Source organism: Spodoptera frugiperda, chromosome 8 (assembly GCF_023101765.2).
Source record: "Spodoptera frugiperda isolate SF20-4 chromosome 8, AGI-APGP_CSIRO_Sfru_2.0, whole genome shotgun sequence".
Classification (NCBI taxonomy): domain Eukaryota; kingdom Metazoa; phylum Arthropoda; class Insecta; order Lepidoptera; family Noctuidae; genus Spodoptera; species Spodoptera frugiperda.
In genome coordinates, this window is record NC_064219.1 from 4939326 (window position 1) to 4963998 (window position 24673).

At 36.5% G+C, this 24673-nt stretch overlaps 1 protein-coding gene across 2 annotated transcripts; it reads left to right on the top strand.

Moving 5' to 3' along the window:
• The first annotated feature begins 174 nt into the window (after positions 1 to 174).
• On the top strand, positions 175 to 24548 carry LOC118275542 (alpha-mannosidase 2). Of its 2 annotated transcripts, none has more exons than XM_050695679.1 (21): positions 175 to 337; positions 621 to 757; positions 1345 to 1644; positions 3562 to 3709; positions 7290 to 7464; positions 8397 to 8698; positions 9044 to 9129; positions 9410 to 9510; positions 10091 to 10268; positions 11001 to 11185; positions 11507 to 11680; positions 12252 to 12516; positions 13149 to 13321; positions 13764 to 13982; positions 14516 to 14693; positions 16114 to 16272; positions 16617 to 16769; positions 17483 to 17605; positions 18215 to 18406; positions 18841 to 18954; positions 19304 to 24548. In XM_050695679.1, the coding sequence occupies exons 2-21, from the start codon at positions 629 to 631 to the stop codon at positions 19460 to 19462; spliced, it is 3513 nt and encodes a 1170-aa protein (XP_050551636.1). In that variant the 5' UTR covers positions 175 to 337; positions 621 to 628; the 3' UTR covers positions 19463 to 24548. The 2 variants fall into 2 exon arrangements, with proteins under 2 accessions (XP_050551636.1, XP_050551637.1); XM_050695680.1 differs by having other exon boundaries at positions 1354 to 1644.
• Positions 24549 to 24673: the final 125 nt, after the last annotated feature.

The following is a 24673-nucleotide window of genomic DNA, read 5'->3' on the forward strand; positions in this document are numbered from 1 at the left end:
CCATCGGTTTATCCAGAAGTCAATGGGAAAACCTATGTTCAGCTGTGAACATTTTGTTGCATTGTGGATTGCAGCTGAATGATTACATGATGTTGAATGAAACCTGAGAGACAGTCTAAACTATTCCTAACAGGAGCCTAGTATGTTCAATGGATAAACACCTCTAAAGATATGGATGAAATGAAACGTCACCACTAAACGTCAATGTCAAATGAATCCATAACAAATTAATAAATAGTAGTAGGACTAGCAGATCCTGCAATATTTGTAGCGAATAAAGAAATGTGTTCGTGTACTAAAATAATAATAACAGCGTAATTAAACTCGTGATAACAAGGTAATTAAAACAATGAACATAGTAGAGACTTAGGTAACTATAGGCAGTGCTCACCGGCTTTTTTGAAGCCATTAAAATTACGTAGACGCCTTTTCGGTGTATGTGTATGTACATAGTGTAGATGTTTCGGTTTTATGTTTTGCTTGTAGTATTTTATTACACGTAAAACGGTTTTTCAATGATAAACACTTGAGTTCTGCTTGTTGTGGAACCAATTTAATTCATTGTTTCTAAACTCTTGAAATGTTGAAACAAGCTAAGAATCTTTTGTTTTTAATATTAGATTTCAGAATGAGGATTAGGAGATTGTCAGCTGTGTTTTGGACAACATGCATTATTGCGTTCGTGTTTATATTGTATGTGGTGACTGACTTGAGTTTTAAACTGCCTAGCACTAAACCGGCAGTCCAAGATTTGGATGTAAGTACCATAAAATAACAAATATATTTCCTTAACATCAGTATGTAGTATCTAAATTAGGTGATAAGCAGATAAATAATGAAATTGTTGTACTTTACACTGACTGAAAGTTATTACAGCTTGCCCCTGACTTTCATAATTTGTGATAATCTCTGATAGATGTAGCAGATGATTTTAATCACATTTGCAATTAATTTACTATAGGTACTGTATATTATATACTTATGCTGGCATACATAACAGCTTCAATAATAAATATATTATCCAATTGGTATATAATTATAATAACTATGTTTAAAATATTTCCAACTTAAAAATACCTAATATTGAAATCTGACCAAAGAAACCAGTCAGACTGTGTTATTACTGGGGCTGATATGAATTGATTATGATAATATCAATTGACTATGTGATAGATGATGAGGTTTATGACCTCATGGACTGTCAGTTTACATGTTGTCCCTAAAAGACAAAGTCCTTTAATAAAAAAAATACTAATAACTAGACCTTGTTAGCCAATGTAGATAATATTTCATAACAAGTTTATTACAATTACTACATAATTATTTGGGTTTTAATTCATACAGAGTTTTCAGACAAAATGGTCATCCTTTGAAAACAAGCTTCGGCACATAGAGAATGAACTATACCAGCATCATGCCGTTGTTGGTGAGATTAAATCTGCTGTAGATCAGATTGTGGAGTCCCAAGAGTACCATCCACCTCAAAAGAGGCCCAAGGAGGTTGTTATCAAGGAACCTCCAAGAGAAGCCAAGGAGGTTAAAGAGTATAAAGCAGTTGGCGATGAGCCACCGAAGATGAGGATTCCGTTCAACATCTCCGCATGTCCTGCGACAAAGAGAAGTTCAGCTAAAGTTGATATTCAGGTATTGTATTTTCTTTCTTTTATGGTGTTCTTGAACATAGTCAATTTTGATTCTCTATTGTTTGTTTTGGTAAATTGATTAAGAATTAATAGATTAAAACAACTTTGATGAATATGACAACAACACAGACATATTTTGACACATTACATGTAAAAAGTACATCAAATTATACATTAAACCTTTAGTAATGGAAACATATCCAAAAATTTCAAAACAGAGTCTTAGTACAATTAATTAATGTAGACCTTTTGCTAATATGTATAAGGTATCTTTATACACTGCATTGATTGTTGCTGCATACTGCATGAGTTAATTGTGTAACAACATAGCTCATACTTTTACTAGCAGTAATAAACAGAGTGACATAATTGTCACAATAGACTGACTAGGATTAAATTTGCCAAACAAAAGGTGATAAACAAGATAAGTAATAACACAGATTAGGTGCCTACTAAACCTAAATACTAACTAATTTCAAGTTGAAATCAAGCTGTCTCTTTCCTTTCTTCCTCAATCTAAAAGAGAGCTCATGTTCTCCAACTATGGTATAAAATTGTATGTCTTCTCTTATTTCATGTCTTAATAATTTTCCTGTATTTTTATTACTTTCATGAGGCATTCTAAATTACGTGTGTAAACCGATAAAGTTACGTGAGTAAGCCGATTACATAATAATTATTTTTTCCTGTATTTAAGTAAATGTATAACCTTAATATAGGGTAAGGTACATAAATCTATCTAAACTTTTTCGAGGGGGGGAAAATCATCCAATGGCTTCTGCCGCCTTGAGTGAGGCGAGCGGGAGTGTCAGACTGTTACTGACTAAAAACCACCGCGTTCCTTCTCCTGCTTTGAGCCGAAGCCCCGGTAACCTTTTACGTTGTCCGCAGCTCCGGATTACTAAATTGTTTTAGAGATAAATATATCAATACAAATAGGCACATGTTACATATAGGCTATTTGCACTGATAATCAGAATCGTTTGCGAATAGATTGATTAAATAATCTAATAACAGTTATCTTATCACATTGAGGATATTAAAAGACCACTGTTTTTGTCATATTACACTTTATTAAGTACCTAATTAAAATATAAGACACTTTTTACTGGATAATTTTCTCTTACGATTGTCAGTGGCTCTAATGACCGCCTTACACAGACTGCCTAGCTAAAGCAGTCAGGATTGACTGCTTCAAGCTGCGACTGCATAATTATGTATGCTTAAAGAAGCATAGCGTATAAAAGCAGCGATAATGTCAAGGTGTCTCAAGTAGCTCAACAAATGAATGATCAAAATAGAAACATCTTTCATAATCTCTTGCATATTTATACTCTGGCGCCCGGGTACCGAATACACCTTCGTGCTCGGTTGCCCAACTCACGCCGGCGCCGACGCCGGCGCCCCAGCAACCTACACACCCCTTTTTTTAAGGGGGAGAAATCATCCAATGACCTTTCCTGCCTTGGGCAAGGCAAGAGGAGTGTCAGACTCTTACTGAATAAAAACAACCCCGTTCTTACTCCTGCTGTTTGTGCTGGAGCCCTGGTAAACCCGCTAGGTACTCCGCAGCTCCGTGTTCCCTTCACAGTTACACATACTACATTATAGGTTTAGTCGCCTCTAGAAATTGACACTATCAGCTATATTGTCATATATTGTTAGATAGAGGACGTTTATTTTATTTATTTATTTATTTAAACCTTTATAATCAGGCAACTATGGCCCATAGATATATACCTTAAACTAACATATATACGTCATATACGTTTAGCACCGGCTTGGTGTTTAAAGGAGTTAAGAGTTGAACCTTACCTTAGTCTTTAGTACGTGTGTGCCTGTGATAATCTCACATATCATTAAAGATATAAAACAGGATACAGAATTTTATATCTAATTGAATAATTTTGTCCTGTAGATGCTATCAATGTATGAGCGGATCCTGTTCGACGATTTGGACGGTGGCGTGTGGAAGCAAGGCTGGGAAATAGATTATGAAGAGAGTCAGTGGAACCAAAAGAATAAGTTGAAAGTATTTATAGTTCCACACTCACACAATGATCCAGGTGAGTTTTGTGTATTAGCTTCCTATTTTATAGTCTGTGCGATTTTTCATCAGCATCAAACTAGCTGCTTGGCCTGGCACAAGATATGAAAGAAAAAAAAAAACTGTACTCGATCTTTGAATTTCGGGTTTTTGGGTCGTTTATGTGTCCGAAGGCTAGGTTTATTTAAAGTCAGGAAGGCCAGGATTTAAATATTACGTCGGAAATATTTGGGAACTTTAACACTATTATAGGATTTCATTGGTCATTGTCAATTGACTGTGACCTTGTTACGACATAGTTATCAAACGTTATCATTTACACAGGTGTATAATGAATATAATAAAACGTTTTTGTTTTTAAAAAGACATTACAAGTACCTTGTATTTTCTATACCTCCCAATACTAATATATGTTATTCGTTATAAATTTCCCATTTCTCGTTTAAACTGGTTCATATACCTGCCATCGTAGTCTTGCGATCAGTTTACTTTAGTCAAAAAAAAGCCTTGCGAACAGTTTTCCATTAACGGAATTCAATCAATAAATTGAAAATGCTACTCGATATCGCCTTCACACGAGTTAATCGATTACCTTTCTATGTACATATGTAATGTACTAGACGAACCAATATAAAAATTAAAGGTACCTATGTCAAACCCATTGATTTTTCTATTCACTAGTTCGACTAGTATTTGTACTATTTGTCTAGTCTAGGGGGCAATGCAGAAAGCGGAACGTGTGCCACCCATAAACAAATCGCAAAACGCTTTCGCCTTTGTATTTTTTTTATCGTCATGGCTTTTTATCCCTGATGGTGAAGGCAGAGCACATTATGGCCCGTAATGCCACTGTACATTCAGTTTTCACCATTTGGTGAAAAGCTACATAAATGTGTTGTAAGTTCCATGTAATGGAGGGTGAGCCTTTTGTCATATATTGGGCACAATTCCAGACCTCGTGTTACTACTGAGAAATTTTAGAAAAACCGCTAAAAGACCAGTAGTATTTTGCCCGAACCGGGAATTAAATCCCGATACCCTATGCTCGGTAGTCGCATTTGCAACCACTCAACCAACGAGGCAGTCATATTATAGCATTATATTTCTAATACCTTTGTATTATAGTACAATAGTAATATTTCTAATGTAATGTTGTAATCTAAGAAGAGTTCAACAACTCAAGGTTAACATTTAAGAACACGTCGAATTAAAACGAACTATCGATTAGCCTAGCTTAGACTTTAGAAAGTACCATACCTAGGTCCCATTTACCGACACTAAGTAAATTGCCAAGATGAACCGTTATAGAATAAGTGTGTCAGTTGCGACGCTGTTGTTGACGGCGTCATTCATTCAGTATTGGAATACTATTAGCACACTTATTTACAAATGTCCGTATGTAAATTGTAAACTAATGCTTTTGTTTCGTGGATGTTGCGAACTATGAAGGTAGAAATTATGAAACTACTAGCTTCTCCCACGCGGTTCCACCCGCTATTCAGCTCTTAATGATTGAGGCGTGATGTTTTATAGTCTTCCTCAATAAATGGACAAAAATAATTATTAAATTCGAACCAGTACTTTCGGAGATTAGCACGGTCAAACAAACAACTTTTTCAACTTTATAATATACTAGCTTCTGCCCGCGACTTCGTCCGCAGAAAATTAAAAAAAATAGGGTTGTACTACCCCTAACATTTAGGGGGATGAAAAATAGATGTTGGCCGATTCTCATAGATACCGGATAAGCACAAAAATTTCATCAAAATCGGTCAAGCCGTTTCGGAGTATGGCAACGAAAACTGTAACACGAGAATTTTATATATTAGATTAGTAGTATAGAAATACTGCGGTAAAGAATTTTTTAAACGTTTTTTCATACTAATAGTTTGTCTTGTGTCATGGGTACATTTATAAATACTTAATTTCACACATGACATCCAGACTCGGAACACCAATTTGTGGATAGCACAAATAATTGTGTTCCGTGCGGCCGGTCGCAGTGACCGCGCCATCCGTACAGTCGACATTTTTTTGGCTTCCTTTACGTTCGCACAATAAAAACTGCAATTCGTTGTTTTTGCTGTAAATTCCGATTTCCTTGTAGCTTGTACGTAGATTCGTTACATCGTTTGTTGTTTTTTAACTTCCACGCCGGTTACAACTCTATATTCCGGAAAAAATTGACTGATAACTCAATGATTAAAATTGGTAAACATTTAAGTAGATTTAAAATTAGGTATTTGTGTTGAACTGAAACGGGAAAATAACATTTATACTACAATTGTTCAAAATAACATATTATCAACATCACATAAGTGGCCACTGCTGACCAAACGCCTCTTTTCAGACGGAGATCACCACGCTTGGTCAATGCGGGTTGGCGTTTTCAAACTTAGAATTGAAAATTATAAGCCCAGGTTTCCTCACGATGTTTTCCATTACCGTTTGGCAAGGGTGTCTAAATAATCTTAGAAAGTACATATAATTCAGAAATAGTCTTATTGATACTTGCCGTTTGTAGGTTTCAAACCCGCATCGTCATATACCGCATCATCAAATAACATGTAATAATCTGAAACCTTTGAACAAAGTTACCTATAAGATGTTCCTATTTACTAAACACTCAATGCAATGGAAACTAAACTTTATTTACTCCTGCAAAAGGCTTAAAAGTCAATTATGCATCTTTCATTAGCAATATGATCGATTTGAATATTATAAATTGCGATATGAGAAGGACATTGCTTATCGAACTTACCTACTTGTAACGTGCTGTAGATAATAATTTACAATCACCATGTATAGGCACGCTAAATTTAACCAATTATGTTTGTGCCTAGGTACATTCATGTTGTTCACGACTTTCTTATCATTTGTATTGCTTATCAAATTAAATTAAACTTTGGGTAATGTTACTAAGAGTGTATTTTGCAATACTTTATCTATATCCTCGTATTGATCCGGGACATGGAATACGGATGTTTTTAGAATGCTTTTAATTCCACGCCAGGTGATCAAACATAATTAAGTAATGTATTTTACAAAGAAACCACTTATTGCCCAGGTCTTTCAAGTTTTAAAAGGCCTATAATAAGTGCCTTTAATTGTACCTATAGGTGTATTTAGACAGATTTTTTTTCTTTTCTTTTGATATTTACTTAGACAGGTAATCTCCATTATAGAGATAGATGACAATGGACTTACTTATTAGGACGTTTCGACACTGCTGTTCAGAATGCTGACAAATATTCTAAAACTTTTAATATGAAAAAAAAAACTCAACTTTTAACAAATTGGCTATCTCTCCCTCTATTACATGGGACTTATAACACACAGCACACACAGAGATGCGCATTACGTGCTGTAATGTGCACCTCTGCCTACCCCTACGGGGACAGTAAGCTTGGTGTTGCATATAACAAATTGGCAAAAAGAGTTAACCAGTACTTGAAGTACTTCAATGTGCAATTATGTATCTCATTTGGACACGTCGATAAATTCCTTGCAATAACAGAGAGTTAAAAACATGTCTTTATTCCCCTTTCGGGGAAATACGACACGAATTTCATTGTTTACACGTTGACAAAACATTGCAGGTTGGATAAAGACGTTTGAGAATTACTACAAGGCGCAAACTCGCGCGATATTTACAAATATGGTAGAGAAACTGTCTGAAGGAATCGGAAGGAAGTTCATATGGGCTGAGATCAGTTTCTTGGCGTTATGGTGGAGCAGTGACGCTACTGATAAGGATAAGGCTATATTCACCAAGTAAGTATTGGTTTTACTATAGTTTTATGACAGTTAAATGGTGTGTATAGGTAAGCTTCCACAGGCCCGCGTCGTACGCATTGCACGCATTCCGTATAACGTCATCAGCACGCATCGCATGTAGGCATTGCTGATGATGCGGTGCGTACAATGCGGATCAGTGGACGCAGTTGTATGAGTTTCTATAGAACACATACTAAAATCCGTTGCGTACGATGCGGGCCTGTGGACGCTCACCTTATAACGTAATTCACACGTTTTGTTTGTTCACTAGTTTACAGTTTCAGATTTGTACCTGGTATAGCAGTTAGCACGTCATTTTGTTGTATAGATTTTTTGTGATTCCTATGTAATATATATCGCCTTATTAAAGTTATAAAACGTACAATTCTAGACTATGTGTTACAATATTCCGATATTCAGTGGAAATAGATATATCTCAAAATTAATTTAAATAACCTCTGATTTGATCCGAGCGTTCGCGCTGATGATTCACATCGTAATTGAGAGATCAACGAGGCATTTAAGATAGTTGTTAAGAGCCAGATGCAGTTTACAATGTGATACGAATATAATTTATTTTAGGTCGGGCAAATCATTTACACAAAACTAATTTAAGGCTGACATGATCTTGTCAATTAAAAGTCTTGTAATTCTTTAGAGTAAAGATAAAAAAGAAACTTATGTACTAGTTACTATACTACTAGCAACATTTCTTTCAGACATAATACGCATTTGTTAGTGTTTTGACTTGGCAACTCTATGCCTCACTTATTTCCTGCTTATGTTTAGAACACCTCAACAAGTCTTGGGTATTCATATGCTAAGACAATTTTTTTATAAATAAGAAATTGATTTTTTTTTTAATAGCAATCCGTTTGAATCAATGGAACTCCAATTGTTACGAATGTAACATACCTCTTTATTTCCAGCCTCGTAAAATCTGGCAAGATAGAAATAGTGACAGGAGGATGGGTGATGAACGATGAAGCCAACTCCCATTGGCTAGCCATCATAAAACAGCTGACTACGGGCCACCAATGGCTAATAGACAATATTGGCTACGTACCGAAGAACGCATGGTCTATAGACCCGTTCGGATACTCTAGTTCCCAACCCTATCTACTGAAACTAGCTGGATTGGAGAACTCAGTTATACAGAGGGTGCATTATAGAGTGAAGAAGGAATTGGCGTCTAATAAACAGTTAGAGTTCCATTGGAGACAGCTTTGGGGTAAGTTGGTTCGGTTTTATTAAAGTTATCCTTCTCCTGTAGTATGTAATTCGATAATGGCGGCCAATCTCATAATCGGACTAAAATAATTATTAAAATTAAAAGATATATTTATTATTCAAGATTCAAGATAGCCAGAAAGATCATTAATTCTGATGACTATCTCATAACAGATGGATCTGGTCGTTTACTCTTATAATCAATTTCAATCCAATAAAATCTCTTGTAAAAACTCTACAAACTCAATCGTAGCTGTTAAAATTAAAATAGCTTTCAGAGTGCGGAATACAAACGCAATAATAATAAAAAAAATCATAGTTAATGTGTGTTTTTATTGTGTTGCAGACGGTATTGGCAAAACGGACATGTTTACACACATGATGCCTTTCTATTCATACGACGTGCCGCACTCGTGTGGACCTGACCCAGCGGTATGTATAGCTTAAATTACGTGGCATACTTACTTGACAATTATCAATAAATCTATTTAACAATAATGTTCTTAAGTGTAATCATTAAATATGGATTATCATGCTTATATGCTTCATCCATAAGCTTATATTTCAATCACAGTGTTAGGTTAGCTCGTACAAAATAGACATTGTAGAGAATGGCAATTGTTTTTTTTAATCCTTACATCATTTTTATTAAATTAAGTAGTCAAAAAGTGTTTTAGCAGTATTGGAAGTTAACTAAGCGTAATATGTCCAGATATGCTGTCAGTTTGACTTCAAGCGGCTTCCTGGCAATGGAGTCACTTGTCCCTGGGGGAAGGCGCCGAGGAAGATCTTTGAGAAGAATGTGGAAGAGAGGTAAATACATACATACAGATGACGTCATGCCTTTTAATCCCTGAAGGCTTGAGAGAAGTGTACATACACTTATCTATAATATAAAATAAATCGGGGTTTTCTTACTAACACTATAACTTCAGAACGCGCGAACCGATTTCCGGGCTCCGTGAGGATTATAGCAAAAAAATCAGGTAAAAATTCAAGAGAACAGGAGGAAAACAGAGAAAATACAGCGCGCACATGTTGAACTGTCGCCCATTCTAACACAGGCTTGGGACACCATGAAACCATGTCTGTACTATATAATAGTAGCTACAATACTCTGTACTGTGCCCTTGTTTTGTGATGATAAATGTGTTTCTTTCTTCTTTCATCACTACATAGTATAAAACAAAGTCGTTATTAATGTCTGTTTGTCTGTATGCTTAAATCTTTAAAATTACGCAACGGATTTTGATGCGGTTTTTTGTAATAGGTAGAGTGATTCAAGAGGAAGGTTTATATGTATAATACAGGCATAATATATCACCAATGCACCCATGCGAAGCTGGGGCGGGTCGCTAGTATTTAATAAACCAATAAACAACAAATATTCCAGGGCCCGCACTATCCTAGACCAATGGCGTAAGAAAGCGCAGTTGTACCGTACCAACGTGCTGATGTTCCCGCTCGGAGACGACTTCAGATACGACCGCGCGAACGAGTGGGACAACCAGTACCAGAACTATGAGATACTCATCGATTTCATTAATAATAACGACGCTTGGAATGCTGAGGTGAGCGTATAAGAACTGAAAATTCCAAACACATTAGATATTTAACTATTTGTAAAGTTGTCGTAATTTACGGTAAATGAGTAAACGGTAATATTGCATTTATTTTACTCAAATCAAAGATCAGCTCTGTTTTTTTATGATCAGTCAGCAATGAACAAATTTTCAAAACAAAACGTTTAAATTACACGTTATAAAAATTGTATTGCTGGTTCAATTAAAACTTTTTAATATTCACTCAATCGAGTTTATTATACCTTGTTACTATAATTTTATTATAACTTTCGTGAGATATATTCTAATTAATTATAATTATGTTATCGGCTTACTCACGTAACTGTTTGACGAGGAACTCGACTAGTTTCAAGACATGCTAGAGGCTCATACCCATGAGCAACGCTACAATCGCCGCGTCGTGTGTAGCGGAATGCTGCTCATGATATATTTATAACTAGCTACTTCCGCGCGGTTTCACCCGCTCTGCTTGGCTCCTATTGATCATAGCGTGATGTTTTATAGCCTATAGCCTTCCTCGATAAATGCATTATTCAACAAAAAAAGAATTATTCAAATCGGACCAGTAGTTCCAGAGATTAGCGCGTTCAAACAAACAAACAAACAATCAAACAAACTCTTCAGCTTTATAATATTAGTATAGATTACCTTGTTACTATTTGGCGCCACTGTAGCTTTTGGCTTAGTTCACCAAATAATTAAAACTCACCACATTCACAGGTGCAATTTGGAACTCTGGAAGATTATTTCAAAGCGGTCCACGCCGAGGTGAAGGCCAGCGACTTCCCAGTGCTTTCGGGAGATTTCTTCACGTATGCGGATAGGAACCAACACTACTGGAGTGGATACTACACGTCTAGGCCTTTCTACAAGAACATGGACCGAGTCTTGTTGGCTTATGTCAGGTAAGGGGGGGTCTGTTTTCATTAATATGGGGTAGGGGGTGAAAGGGTTTGAGGATGTGTGAGATAAATGGATGAAAAGAGGTGTTGATAATGAGTTAAGGCGATTTAATTGATAAATAACGTTCTTTTTTCTGTATTATAATTATATACGTTAAGTTGCTGGTTCTTAAATTAAGTTTTTCATTACAAAGTTAGCTTCATATTAGCATATTAGACGAAAGAAAACTAAAGTAATGTTTAAACATATGTACTGTACCATCAGTATAATTAAAAAACAACCTTATTCGCATTACACTAAAATACAAATTGTCTCAACCACAGGGCGGCCGAGATAATATCATCCCAAGCCACGTCGTCGGGCGCGGTGTCGCAGATGATGTCGCTGCAGCTGCGCGACCGCGTGGAGCAGGCGCGGCGCGCGCTGGCGCTGTTCCAGCACCACGACGGAGTCACCGGCACCTCCAGGGACGAGGTGCGGGAGGACTATGCTAAGAAGTTAGTAGTTATATACCTATACAGGACATAATATTTTGTAACAATTAGAGTAAGCTGTGAAACTATCTAACCGTTTTCACCGATACTGAGCTATGTAGCTGTACGAGGAAGATGTGATAGCTAAGCTGTGTAACAATGTGACCGTTTTGTTCAATTTAAGTATTTTATTTTTTTAATGAAAATCTGATGAACTAAAATATGATGAATTTTTAAACGTCATAGAACAAGTCAACGTCAAGTTGTTCTTTATGATGTTAGTAACATAGTCCTAAGAGATTGTTGGTATTTTAAAATGAACCCTCTATAGTAGACGGGGGAAGGGAAGAGGGATGCCAAACTAAGCTAAATAATAAGTCAAAGTCCCGGTAACGACGACAGAATTCAGTCGCTAAGTCACGGAGTTCTGATTTTGTACCTTATACTTTTTACAGTAAAGTTGTAATTTGTAAACTTTTTAGAATTTGTGACATTTGCATGTAGAGATTAGCGTATTCTATCTCCAGTAGCCTGCATTAGCGACACAACTTATCAAGATTGTAGAAAACTAACAAACATCACAATTTCCTTACAGAATGCTAACAGCAATAAAATACTCGCAGTCAGCGATACAACAGGCTGCCTACTACTTGCTAAACCAGCCTCTAATAGTGGACCAGGCGCAGGACGACATATACTTCGACGTAGACGACATCTGGCGGGTACATGACGAGATACCGACGCGTATCACTATCGCCCTAGATGTCGTATCTCCTTCGAGAAGAATTGTACTGTACAACGCTCTGGCGTTCAAGAGGCATGAGATCTTCACTGTTCTTGTGTCTTCGCCGCATGTTGAGGTGAGAGCCTTATGATATAATCTTTAATAAATATTATCTATAATAAATAAATAATAAAAGAAATGGTGGTGATGAAACCACCGCGCTTTTTATCGCCAAGGAGTTAGTCAGAGGTGCATATAATGCCCCATATAGGTACAATGTGCACCAGTTTTATTATAAATCTTATGTAGTAGGGGGTGAGCCTGCTGTTCGTATACAGGAGACGTTTCTACAACATAACTGTGCTCAACACTAGAATCTCTTGTTTGGCATTTGTACTTGCGACCACTCTACAAACTTGTCTTTCTTTTCATGTAAACAATATATGTATATAGGTAAGCGAATAATCGCCTGTCCAATCACGATTGCTTTCATACCCCGTAAACAAGACAATTATATTGTTAACTAGCAATCCCGGCGAACTCAGTTTCGCGACCAATGATTTTCCCCTGATTCCCTGCTTTTCTTTTGATTATTTTTTCCTGAATTTTCTTTCCTATATAAACCTCACGGAGCCCGAGATCTTCTCAACTAATACAAAACCGTGGAAATCGGTTCGTGCGTTCTGGAATTATAGCGTCAGGATGGAAAACCCGACTTATTTTTATATTAAAGATTAATTATCTTTCATATTTACTTTCCAATTCCAGGTGTTCGACCCCGAAGGCAATCCGATGATGGCCCAAATATCCCCAGTAGTGACTGGGGACAAGAGACTGGCGTTTGCCGCCAACAAGTACCAACTGTCATTCCCGGTCACTCTCGACCCGCTCGCTCTCACCGTGTACACCGTCTCGCTTCGAGACAGCACTCGGCTTAACAAGTAAGTTTATTATTTGATTTTGAACCTTTTGTGGTTGTTATAACGACTAGTATTGCTTTATCAAATCTCCAAGTGTATCCAAAAGGAATGTCATGTTATTAATCAAAATTGTGCTATCAAAATGTCATGTTAATAAAAATAACTACTGATTTTCGCAATAATTACATTAAAACTTGCAATTCGTAATTGAATTTGTAAATAACTGTTAATTATAGTAAGAAATGCATGATTCCTATATTAATTACAGTTGCCATACTTACTCATGTCCAGAAAAACCAATCTAAATAATTCATAACACATATTTATACAGCAACTTTCATGAGAAGTTATTATTACAAGACGTAATTAGAAGCCCCGGTAAAGCTCGAAACTGGTCGAGCATTGAACTAGATTAAAAGAGAAAACTCTAAATAAGTTCATATTATAATTTAAATCACAACAGATACACATCATACTCCCACGTGCGAGTGTACAACGCGGACTACTGGACAGTGGACCTGCCGAAGATGTTCCCCATAGAACAGCCGGCGGCTCGACTGATGGAGGACATCACGGTGCAGGCGGGCAACAGTACCCGCGTCGTGGCCACCATGGACGGGCTCATTAAGGCCATCGTGTCGCCTCAGGGTGTTACCATGCCTGTACATATGGACTTTTCACAGTAAGTACTATATCTATAGTGAATTAAGGATCGATTTAAATCCGAAATCCAGAGATTGATTTAGGTGTTTGACAGGATTCAATAGAAGTATTTTTATTACAATAACTATCGTGAGACATACTAGTTAGCTATACTATATAGTTCCTAGTTGTGACTCGAAAGTAATAAAGCTTTTATCCATTAATTTACGCAAATAAATCAATAGAAATAATTACGATTTGGTTATGGTTATTTTATGATTTTGTCATTGAGTTTTAGAAGATTTAGACTGCACGGTTGCCGCGGTGGTTGGGTAGACGGCTGCCACGCAATGTGTATCGGGTTCAATTCCCGCACGGAGCATTTGTTTGTGTGATCCACAAATTGGTTAGTTCAGGTTTGGGTGTCATGTCATGTAAAGACACCCATGACACAGGAGAAAATCCCAATGTGCAACAAAGTTTTATTAAAAAAAAAGAAGTACTTATAACTCCCAACTACACAAACAAAACAAATCCTTAACAGCATTAAAATAAGACCCGTTATCACTTCAGATACGACAGTCAGCGCGGTAAAGACAACAACAGCGGCGCGTACCTGTTCATCCCGACGGGCCCCGCCACGGACTACAAGGCGTCCGCCTTCCCCGAGATTGTGGTCACCGAGGGCATCTACAAAGCCACCATGTACGCCGCGCTCAACTCGCCTAAAGCCGCAGATATTATTCTAGCTGTAAGTGTTGTTGGAAAGTAGGCTTTAAATCTATTGGTATAGGGTTTATTATTGTATTGCCACTGGACCGGCCATGAGTCACCGAGGGCATCTACAAAGCCACCATGTACGCCGCGCTCAACTCGCCTAAAGCCGCAGATATTATTCTGGCTGTAAGTGTTGTAGGAAAGTAGGCTTTAAAACTAGTGGTATAGGGTTTATTATTGTTTTGTCACTGGACCGGCCATGAGTACCGAGGGCATCTACAAAGCCACCATGTACGCAGCACTCAACTCGCCTAAAGCTGCAGATATTATTCTAGCTGTAAGTGCTGTTGGAAAGTAGACTTTAAATCTATTGGTATAGGGTTTATTATTGTATTGTCACTGGACCGGCCATGAGTACCGAGGGCATCTACAAAGCCACCATGTACGCAGCACTCAACTCGCCTAAAGCCGCAGATATTATTCTAGCTGTAAGTGCTGTTGGAAAGTAGACTTTAAAACTAGTTGTATAGGGTTTATTATTGTTTTGTCACTGGACCGGCCATGAGCACCGAGGGCATCTACAAAGCCACCATGTACGCCGCACTCAACTCGCCCAAAGCTGCAGATATTATTCTAGCTGTAAGTGCTGTTGGAAAGTAGACTTTAAATCTATTGGTATAGGGTTTTTTATTGTATTATCACTAAGTTGAGCACGGATATTATTCTACCCATGAGTGTATTGTTGGAATATTAACTCTGTTTGTTGGTTTGTAAGGTTTTATTTTGAGTGTCATTGTAATGCAAATATTGTCTGAAAATCCACGGGCGTCTCATAAAGCCGTCAACGTAGCGATGTCAGATCCTATGGGTCGGACCATATCTGACGGAACATGCGTCGTGTATCATCGGTCGCGTAACGCCAGAACAGACAAATGTACAGAAAAAACAATTGACCGTTCACACTCAACCGATGATACATCAGTACGACCGATGATACGCTCGACGTATTTTACGTTAGATATGAACCGACCCTAATAGGTTCGGATAATTTAGGGGCCATCCACGTCATACGTTACTGGGGGAGGAGGGGGGTTGAAGTTATGTGACAAGGGGACGGGAGGGATCTTAAATTTCGTGACGTCACATTTCAATTATTATAATCTAACTGTTAAAACACGAACTTGAAACTATTCTACTATCTAAACACTAAAAAAAACTGGATGTTAAATTATAAAATGTGACGTCACTACACGTCACGTCACGACTAGGGAGGGGGAGGTCCGACAAATGTGACCAATTGTAAAAAGGACGGGGGAGGGGGACAAAAATAATGAAATTTGTGTGACGTATATATTTTACTTATACGCCATATATTTTACTTGTCCCGACGTCGTATCACTGTCTGATATCGATGTCGGATCGAATAAGCATACTCAAATCTTTCTCAATTCCAGGTGTCAGTATACAACAACCCCTCCTTACCGCACAGTGAGGTAGAGATCTGCAACACGTTCATGATAGACCCGCAGGTCGATGACCTCGAGATCGCGCTCCGGCTGCGGACCGCCGTCAAGAACGGAGACGTCTTCTATACTGATCTTAATGGGATGCAGGTGAGAGTATACTGACATATCTTATAGAAACAATGTAGGTATGGAATTTTCAGCTTTATCTTGTATGTTATAAAGTTGAAAATTTTTTTTTTAATGCGCAAATATGAATAGGTTTTGTTGGTGTTTGACGTTTAAACCTGTTTAATATTTAGTTATTTAATGAAACTTTTTCTATCACTTGTCTTATTATACTCATTCATTTTCGGTCTTAAAATTTGAAAAAATATATTTCCATTTTGGAAAAAGTTACAGAGTAAAAACCGATAACCCTTTAAATTCGGACACACCTTGTGAAATTCTCAACTACTATGACTAATATTAACCTTTAATATATCTTATCGTAGATGATAAAACGTCGTTACTTCGAGAAGCTGCCGCTGCAGGCGAACTTCTACCCGCTGTCTGCCGCCACATACATCGAGGACGGCAAGTCGCGGCTCACTGTACTCACCTCCACTCCGCTCGGTATGGCCGCGCTACAACCCGGGCAGATTGAGGTATGTTACTGATTACTGATAATCAGAAGTCGGAATTAGGTAGAGTTATTCATGTACTAACACTGATTTCATACAGCGAAAGATAAAGTGGATATGCCTCAAATCCAGAGATTAATTTTAAAGAGCAGAATAAATCCCGTGATTTTTTAAATAAAAAGTTATTTAATTTCAGAGAAATAAAAATTGTATGTTGATTATCTTTGTTTTATTTGTCTATCTCTGATGGTCTTATTATTATTTTTGGTTGTAATATTGTTGGCCACACGGGATTGTCCATTAGAAATCCCGGGAAGGTCCACATTAATATTAACATTTCGATGCAAGTACATAAATAACTCTACCTAATTCCGACTTATGCTAATAACTGTGTATGTGGATCACACAAAGAGTTACTCTGTGCGGGAATCGAACCCACTACACATTACACGGCTGCCATTTGCCCAGCCATGGCAAACATTGGTATTATAATGCCGAATTTACGCAATTTCGCCAGCGTTATTCAAACGTAATTAATCTTAACTTTCGTCAAGGATTACTTTTTCCGTTGATGAGAAGCGCATTACCACTGTTCCGAACTGTCAAACAGATTTTAATGAAAAAGAAAACTTGGGTACATCCATCCTCTTCTAATTGCGATCTTGTCAGTCTACTTTTGACTAGTGTTATGTAAAACAGCAAGCTTAATTTTTAATGTCGTCATTCTTTCTTTACAGATAATGCAAGACAGAAGACTGAGTCGGGATGACAACCGAGGACTGGTGCAGGGCGTGCTCGACAATGTCAGGACGAGGCACACGTTCAAGATTATTGTTGAAGAAGCCAAGAAGTATTGCAGTGTGAGTATACGTTTTATATTTTGAAGTACCAGGTTGACACTTTGAATAAATAAATAATTTATTCAAAATGTCACAAGGACACAATATTTACAAAAATATTCCGTAGTAACGTAGTTAGGTGCCTGTGCTAGGATAACCCTGAACTTTACATTGTAAAATATTGATAATAAATAAATTTTAGACATAAAGGATCTGAAAACCTACCTTTCTCTACATATGTTTAAGAAACTGATTTTCGGTCGCACTTTAGACCATATGTGTGGCCATTAATTAGGCCATGTATGCATTGGTACCACTATAACAGGCAATTTTTAAATCCTGATGAGGCAAACAGAAATGCCTCCACTAATTTATGGTGTGGTTTGACTTGGCTGTTAACCCAACCCTTACTAGCCCCACCTATTGCCATACACCGGACACAAATCCAAATTCCGTATTATTGTCAAAAACGTATTTGTTGTAATGACAGTAATCGGGTTGGTGGCCAATTGCAGACTTATCAACGTTAAAAAAGAAATGATTATTAGGTGTCACTACTTTTAAAACTTGTCGCTATTTTATACATTTCTAAAACTAAATTATGACAACAACATATTCTTTTACCTAAAGGAGCAAACAGCAGACCTGCCCTCAGGGCAGCTGACCCTAGGCGCGCACGTGTCGCAGCAGTTGCTGCTGCAGCCTATTATCGCCATGCACTACACGGCCAAGAAGGACGGGCCCCGCCTCGCATACTCCCGCGTCACCCTCAACGACGCAGACATCGTACTCGCCTCCTACCACTCGCATGTTACTGCTAAAGTGAGTCTTATATTTATAGATGTTTGGTTGATAATTCTATGGCAGTGTTATAGAGAAAATAGAAAAAAATATTAACATTAATTCTGCCTCGTTGGCCGAGTGGTTGCAAGTGCGACTGCCGGGCAAGGGGTCTCGGGTTCGATTCCCGGTTCGGGCGAAGTATTACTGGGCTTTTTTCGGTATTTCTCAGTGGTAGCACGGAGTCTGGAAATATGCCTGGTATATGGCAATAGACTCACCACCTATTACATGGGACTTACAACATAAATGGTGAAAAATGGGTTTACATTGCATAGCGGCATTACGTAGTGTGCACCTCTGCCTACGCCTTCGGTAACAGAAGGCGTCACGTTGCAAAAAAAAAGTATATGGTTGATAATTCTTTGGCAGTGTTATAGTAAAAAAATATTAACATGAATTTTGTTTTGTGGCAGAACAAAGACGGCACCGTGTTGCACGGCATGGGTATGACGTTGCAGCGCGTGTTGCTGGACACGTGTTACGGCAGCCCCGACATACACAAACATTACCGCGCCGGGGACGGACAGGTATGTGCAATGTTACTTTATTGTTTACTAGCACTTATATTTTGTTTTGTTATTTTGTTATTGTGATAAAAATAAAACTATTGAGTATACGTATACAAAAAAAGTTTCTATGGGAAATTTGTTTGTAATCACGAGTACAATCACGTGTTTAAATATCGTTCACTAATTACCAGTCTTATTATTGATACTTTTTGAAGTCTTGTAATACCTAAGATTGCCACCAAGTAGTAGCATCTTCTAAAGTTTCGGTAAATAAACTATATTGTAACTAAGCTGTAGCTAATTATTTTATGAGAATAAAAGGGAACTTTTTACAATACAATTTAATCACCTCAATATTTAATTACAGATATCAATATCGGACTTAGTAGACGGCCCGGCGGACAAAGTGTACGACAGCTCGCTAACGTACGTCACGGTGCGGAGCCCCCTGCCCAGCGGGGTGCTGACACTCTGCCCCATGGAGATCAGGTCCGTGTTCATCAACCAAACGCATAGAAAGTACTAAACAATACTATCATTTTCGAGTATACCCTAGTACTATGTAAACCAGTATAAACTGACCGCTTCATACGCGGAATGATCATACAAAGCGAGACCTTTGTAAACTGGTATTTGTTATAGCTTAGTGAAAGACCTTGTAATATACACGGCTATGCCAAACCAGTATAAACTGACCGTTGAATACGCGGAATGATCATACAAAGCGAGGTCATGATAAACTGGTTTTATATAGCTTAGTGAAAGACTTTGTAATATACACAGCTATGAAAAACCAGTATATACTGACCGCTTCATACGCGGAATGATCATACAACGCGAGATCATGATAAACTGGTTCTTAATAGCTTATTGAAAAACCTTGTAATATACACAGCTATGCCATAACCAGTATAAAATGACCGTTGTATACGTGGAAAGATGATACAAAGCGAGGTCATTGTAAACTGGTTTGTTTATAGCTTAGTGAAATACCTTGTAATATACACAGCTATACAAAACCAGTATAAAGTGATCGTTGAATGTGTGTAAGGATCATATAAAGCGAGACCATGATACACTAGTTTCCTATAGCTTAGTGAAAATCCTTGTAATATACACAGCTATGTGAAACAGTATAAAGTGACCCCTGAATGCGCAGAAAGATCATAAAAGGTGAGATCATTGTAAACTGGTTCTATATAGCTTAGTGAAATACCTTGTAATATACACAGCTATGACAAACCAGTATAAAATGACCGTTGAATACGTGGAGAGGTCATACAAGGCGAGATCATGATAAACTGGTTTTATATAGCTTAGTGAAATACCTTGTAATATACACAGCTATTGCAAACCAGTATAAACTGACCCCTGAATGCGCGGAAAGATCATACAAAGCGAGATCATGATAAACTGGTTTTCTATAGCTTAGTGAAAGAATATGCAATTTTTGTGTATAAACTCAAATACAGAGAATAAAGTTGCTTTAGGTAACATCAATGTATTAATTGGTCTATGTAAACAGCAAATCTTTGTTGCTTTTCAATAATAGACTCTATTTTCATTCGTTTAGAGCACAATGTTATATGTTCTTTATATCGGATCGTTGTTGGTTCTGTTAATCAAGAATTAATTGATTTTGAACTTTAATAACGTGAGAGTAGAGTTGTGTTTTCAATAATGATGTTTGGTCTGCAACTTTGGAGTTTTTGTAATTGACATTAATTGTTATAAATTAGATTAATTTTCTTTGAATGAATGCGAAAGGTTAGTTGAAGAGACACAAGTATGCGTAGGAGTGTAGCTAGGAATTTGAAAAAAAAAATGTTTAAAAATATTAATAACTTTTGTGGTCTGCAGAACTACTACTGAATATGTTTCTATTAGCTTAACTCACACATGGAAGGTACATCCAATAGACTTAGCTACTCCTGTCTTTATTTATTCGATTTTGAACCTTCTGGTTTTGATATAAAGTCGAAAATGCAATGAGAAATAATTACAGTTTGGAGTAGATTGGGCTGCTAGCAGTTAGATGAATGAAATGTTAAATAAAAATGGCTCTATTCTTGATTGACAAGTTAAAAATATTTTGTTTCATCTTATCCAATCTCTGGTTAAAAGCGAGTGATCAATTTTCAAACGTATTGCTTAAGATATAAGAATGGAAACAGCATAAAAATCTGCATAATAAAAAGAAAGAAAGCTAATAATATTCAATCAAATTTTTATCTTATAACAAAGGCAATAAGGTTGTTAATTGGTCAACTAGCAGTGTTTGCTTGAACGCAAAAGTTTCGCTTAGAATTAGAAGTTAGTACGATTTGACTGATGTAGCACTTTTTATATGGTGATGAATGATTATTGGAGGTTCTCTATAATGATTATAATTGATTGGGTTTGTCAACCAATCAGAAAATTACTGAAATTTCGACTGAGACAGATATCTATGTGTGAAACTAGACAAAGTGCATAACCCTTAGTACCAGTTAGCTTTACGTTGAACGCAAATGAAACGAGAACGCGTTTGGTGCTCTGAGGGCTTAGGACGAGTGTGCTTTACGTTGAAAGAAAACGAAACGATAACGCATTCGGCCGGCTCTAATTGATCGACTTGAATAAACCAACCAATCAAATCGCCAAACGCGCTCTCGTTTCGAAAACTTCAAATGTAAAGCATATCGTACTAAGGGAACTATTGGTGGGCACGAATGAACCAACCAATCAGAGCGCCGAACACGCTCTCGTTTCATTTTCGTTCACCGTAAAGCAAGCTCATACTATTGGTATAGAAGAAAGAAAGAAATTGGCAGATAACATCATTCGAGAATTTTTATTAGTTTTTATTATCTGTCATTGTTTAAGAATAATAATAAAAAATGTTTCATTGGCACAAAATTAATTGTTGTTTGTATTAATTTACATTATGAAATAAATTGAATTAAATTATTAGGCAATTGTATTATTTGAAATTATTGTAATCTAAATTATACAGGACTTGTTAAAATTGATTATTTTTTATTACAATATTGAGACAATGGATTACTTATTATTATTGTTATCTATGTATATATTTTATTTGAGTAACATTCGGTTGTGTGGTGCTATACCATATTATATTGCCATCAAATTGTTTACCACTTAAAGTTAAATTGTTAATTTATTTAGATTATAAGTTGAAAATTTTCGTTTAAAACATTAACTGCTAAAAGAAAACTGTTGAAGGCAAATCCTCCGCTAAGCGTCGGTCACCGGTATCCGACGTGGCGGTTAACGTGTTAATAACAAATTTAGCATAATTTTATTATATTTAAATAAATAATTTTTAAATTTAATGTTACAAAATCTCCACTATTATTGACTCGCGTCAAACATTTTAGTTTTTATTTAAGTTTAAGAACATAACGTATTGTTTAATTAATTATTTTTATATGTATATTACCTTGTTAATTTAATTTAATTTTAATATTATTTTATTGACATAAATATTATTTTAGTTAAATAATTTCATATTCAATTCTCTCTACTCTAAATATTATATTATTTGTGACATTTTAACAAAGAAAATATTATGTTGGCTTGCTAAAAAAATGATGTGTATTTATTTTGTATGAAATGTGCCCAGATACAAAATTCTTTAGGTAAGCCTTTAAACCTTGGTACATTTATACTCTAACCGTCGTACTCAGAGTCATTCCTTAGCAATTTTTTTCGAATCGAAATCGTTACTAAGGAATAGTTTAAGTAATCATTAATTGACTTTGAGTGCGGCAGTTAGGCAGGGTTCACATATTACGCAGTTACAATTTAATTTAGTTAATAACTGCCAATATTTCCATCAACTGGTTATACGATTTCTATGTAATATAGTTGCTGTAGGTTGATATCCTTAGTCAAGTTGATTATCTTAGTGCTAATAAAAGCGAAATAAACGTATGGGGATAATATCATCGTCATACACAGGTATGTTATATTTGTCCATTGGTCAATTTCAATACCAAATCTTTAATTAGTAAGCTAAGCTAAATTTTTTAAACATCTATAATATTAAAATGATTCGCTAAATGGGTTGCTGAGCGCTGGCGCTGAGTCTCGGGAACAGCCGAACCGATTTCGACATTTCTTTTTTGTTGAGTTTGTTATATCGTTCGCTTAGTTAGGTTATGTAGGAAAAATCCAAGGCGAAACAAATTTCGCGGGGTCTGCTAGTTTCACATAATTATGGAAAGGGAGTTAAATATCCTTAAAAACAGATAGAGACATATTATAGATGCCAAGATCATGAAGATAGTCAACTTGTCTAAGGATACAAACATCTAGTTTTTAACATTTTTGTATATATAATTTGCACGTAAATACTTAATGTTACTAGAAGTATAGTCACTCAATGTCGATGTATATTTTGATTGCAATGCATTATATTATGATATGATAAAGTAGTGAGTACGATTATTCCGTCGATTCGATATTAATGACGTCATATGTATTTTTTCTTATATAAAATATTCATGGGATAGTCGCAGCACAAATTGTATTTACTTGTGTAAGCGGTACTTAGAATGAATGATGTTTAATAACTTTAATGTTATGTACTAATACAAATATGTTCAGCCTTACGGTGCTTTTCCACTAGAGATGGTGCTATGCTACGTTGCTGTGGATGCGTTTGGCTTCCACCAATCATATTCATTGGTACACATAGTTTAGCACTGGTGGAAACGGACTCAGCTAAGTTATGTTTTTTATATGGAAAGATGTGTGCTATAGATGGCTTCCCTACTATTGATACATCGCATACTCGAGCTGCGTATCTTCCTCGCACAGCTACATAGCTTAGTATCAGTGGAAACGGTCACACAGTTTCACAGCTTACCTATTACAACTTCGTAGCACAGTTACATAGCACATCTCTGGTGGAAAAGCACCCTCATGCGATCACAGAATCACTATAGTTCCTTTTAAAACCCACGCCTAGATTTTATTTATGATATATTACTCTTGTTCGATGCATTTCCGATGATAGTAGACTGATCAATTAATTAGAATTGCATTTCCTACAAATAACTACAGTTGCTACTAATGATGATCTTACGTGTCCACTCAGTGGAAGAATATTTATAAATAAACGTGGAAAGGTACGCGTCCACAGGCCCGCATCGCACGCAATGGATTTTAGTTTATCTTGTATAGAAACTCATACAACTGCGTCCACTGATCCGCATCGTACGGACCGCATCAGTAATGCCTACATGCGATGCGTGCTGATGACGTCATACGGAATGCGTACGATGCGTGCGATGCGGGCCTGTGGACGCTTACCTTTACAGCCACATGGAAGGATTATCAAAGTAGCTTCACGTAACCATATGCTGTCTAAATACGAAACACGTAGAGATCTCAATATATAAAACATTAATATTATATTTAAGTATGTTACAATTTTCTTAAAACACACGTGTATGCTACTAATTGAATATGTATTGATGAATTTTCCCTGAATGAATTACTATCTATGTAAAATATTAGTGAGATTTGTATTATACCTGTTTTATCGTGCATTTAATTGTATTTTGAACTAATAATGTAAATATAGGAGATCGTGTTGAAAACTATTTGCTGTTTTATTTTTTTATCTACCTTTTTAAACTACCTATATCTACTAGGTCCCAGTTAATTCTAAGACCTATTCAGTAGTATTAACATACAACGTACGTATTAAATGTATTTTAAGTATTAA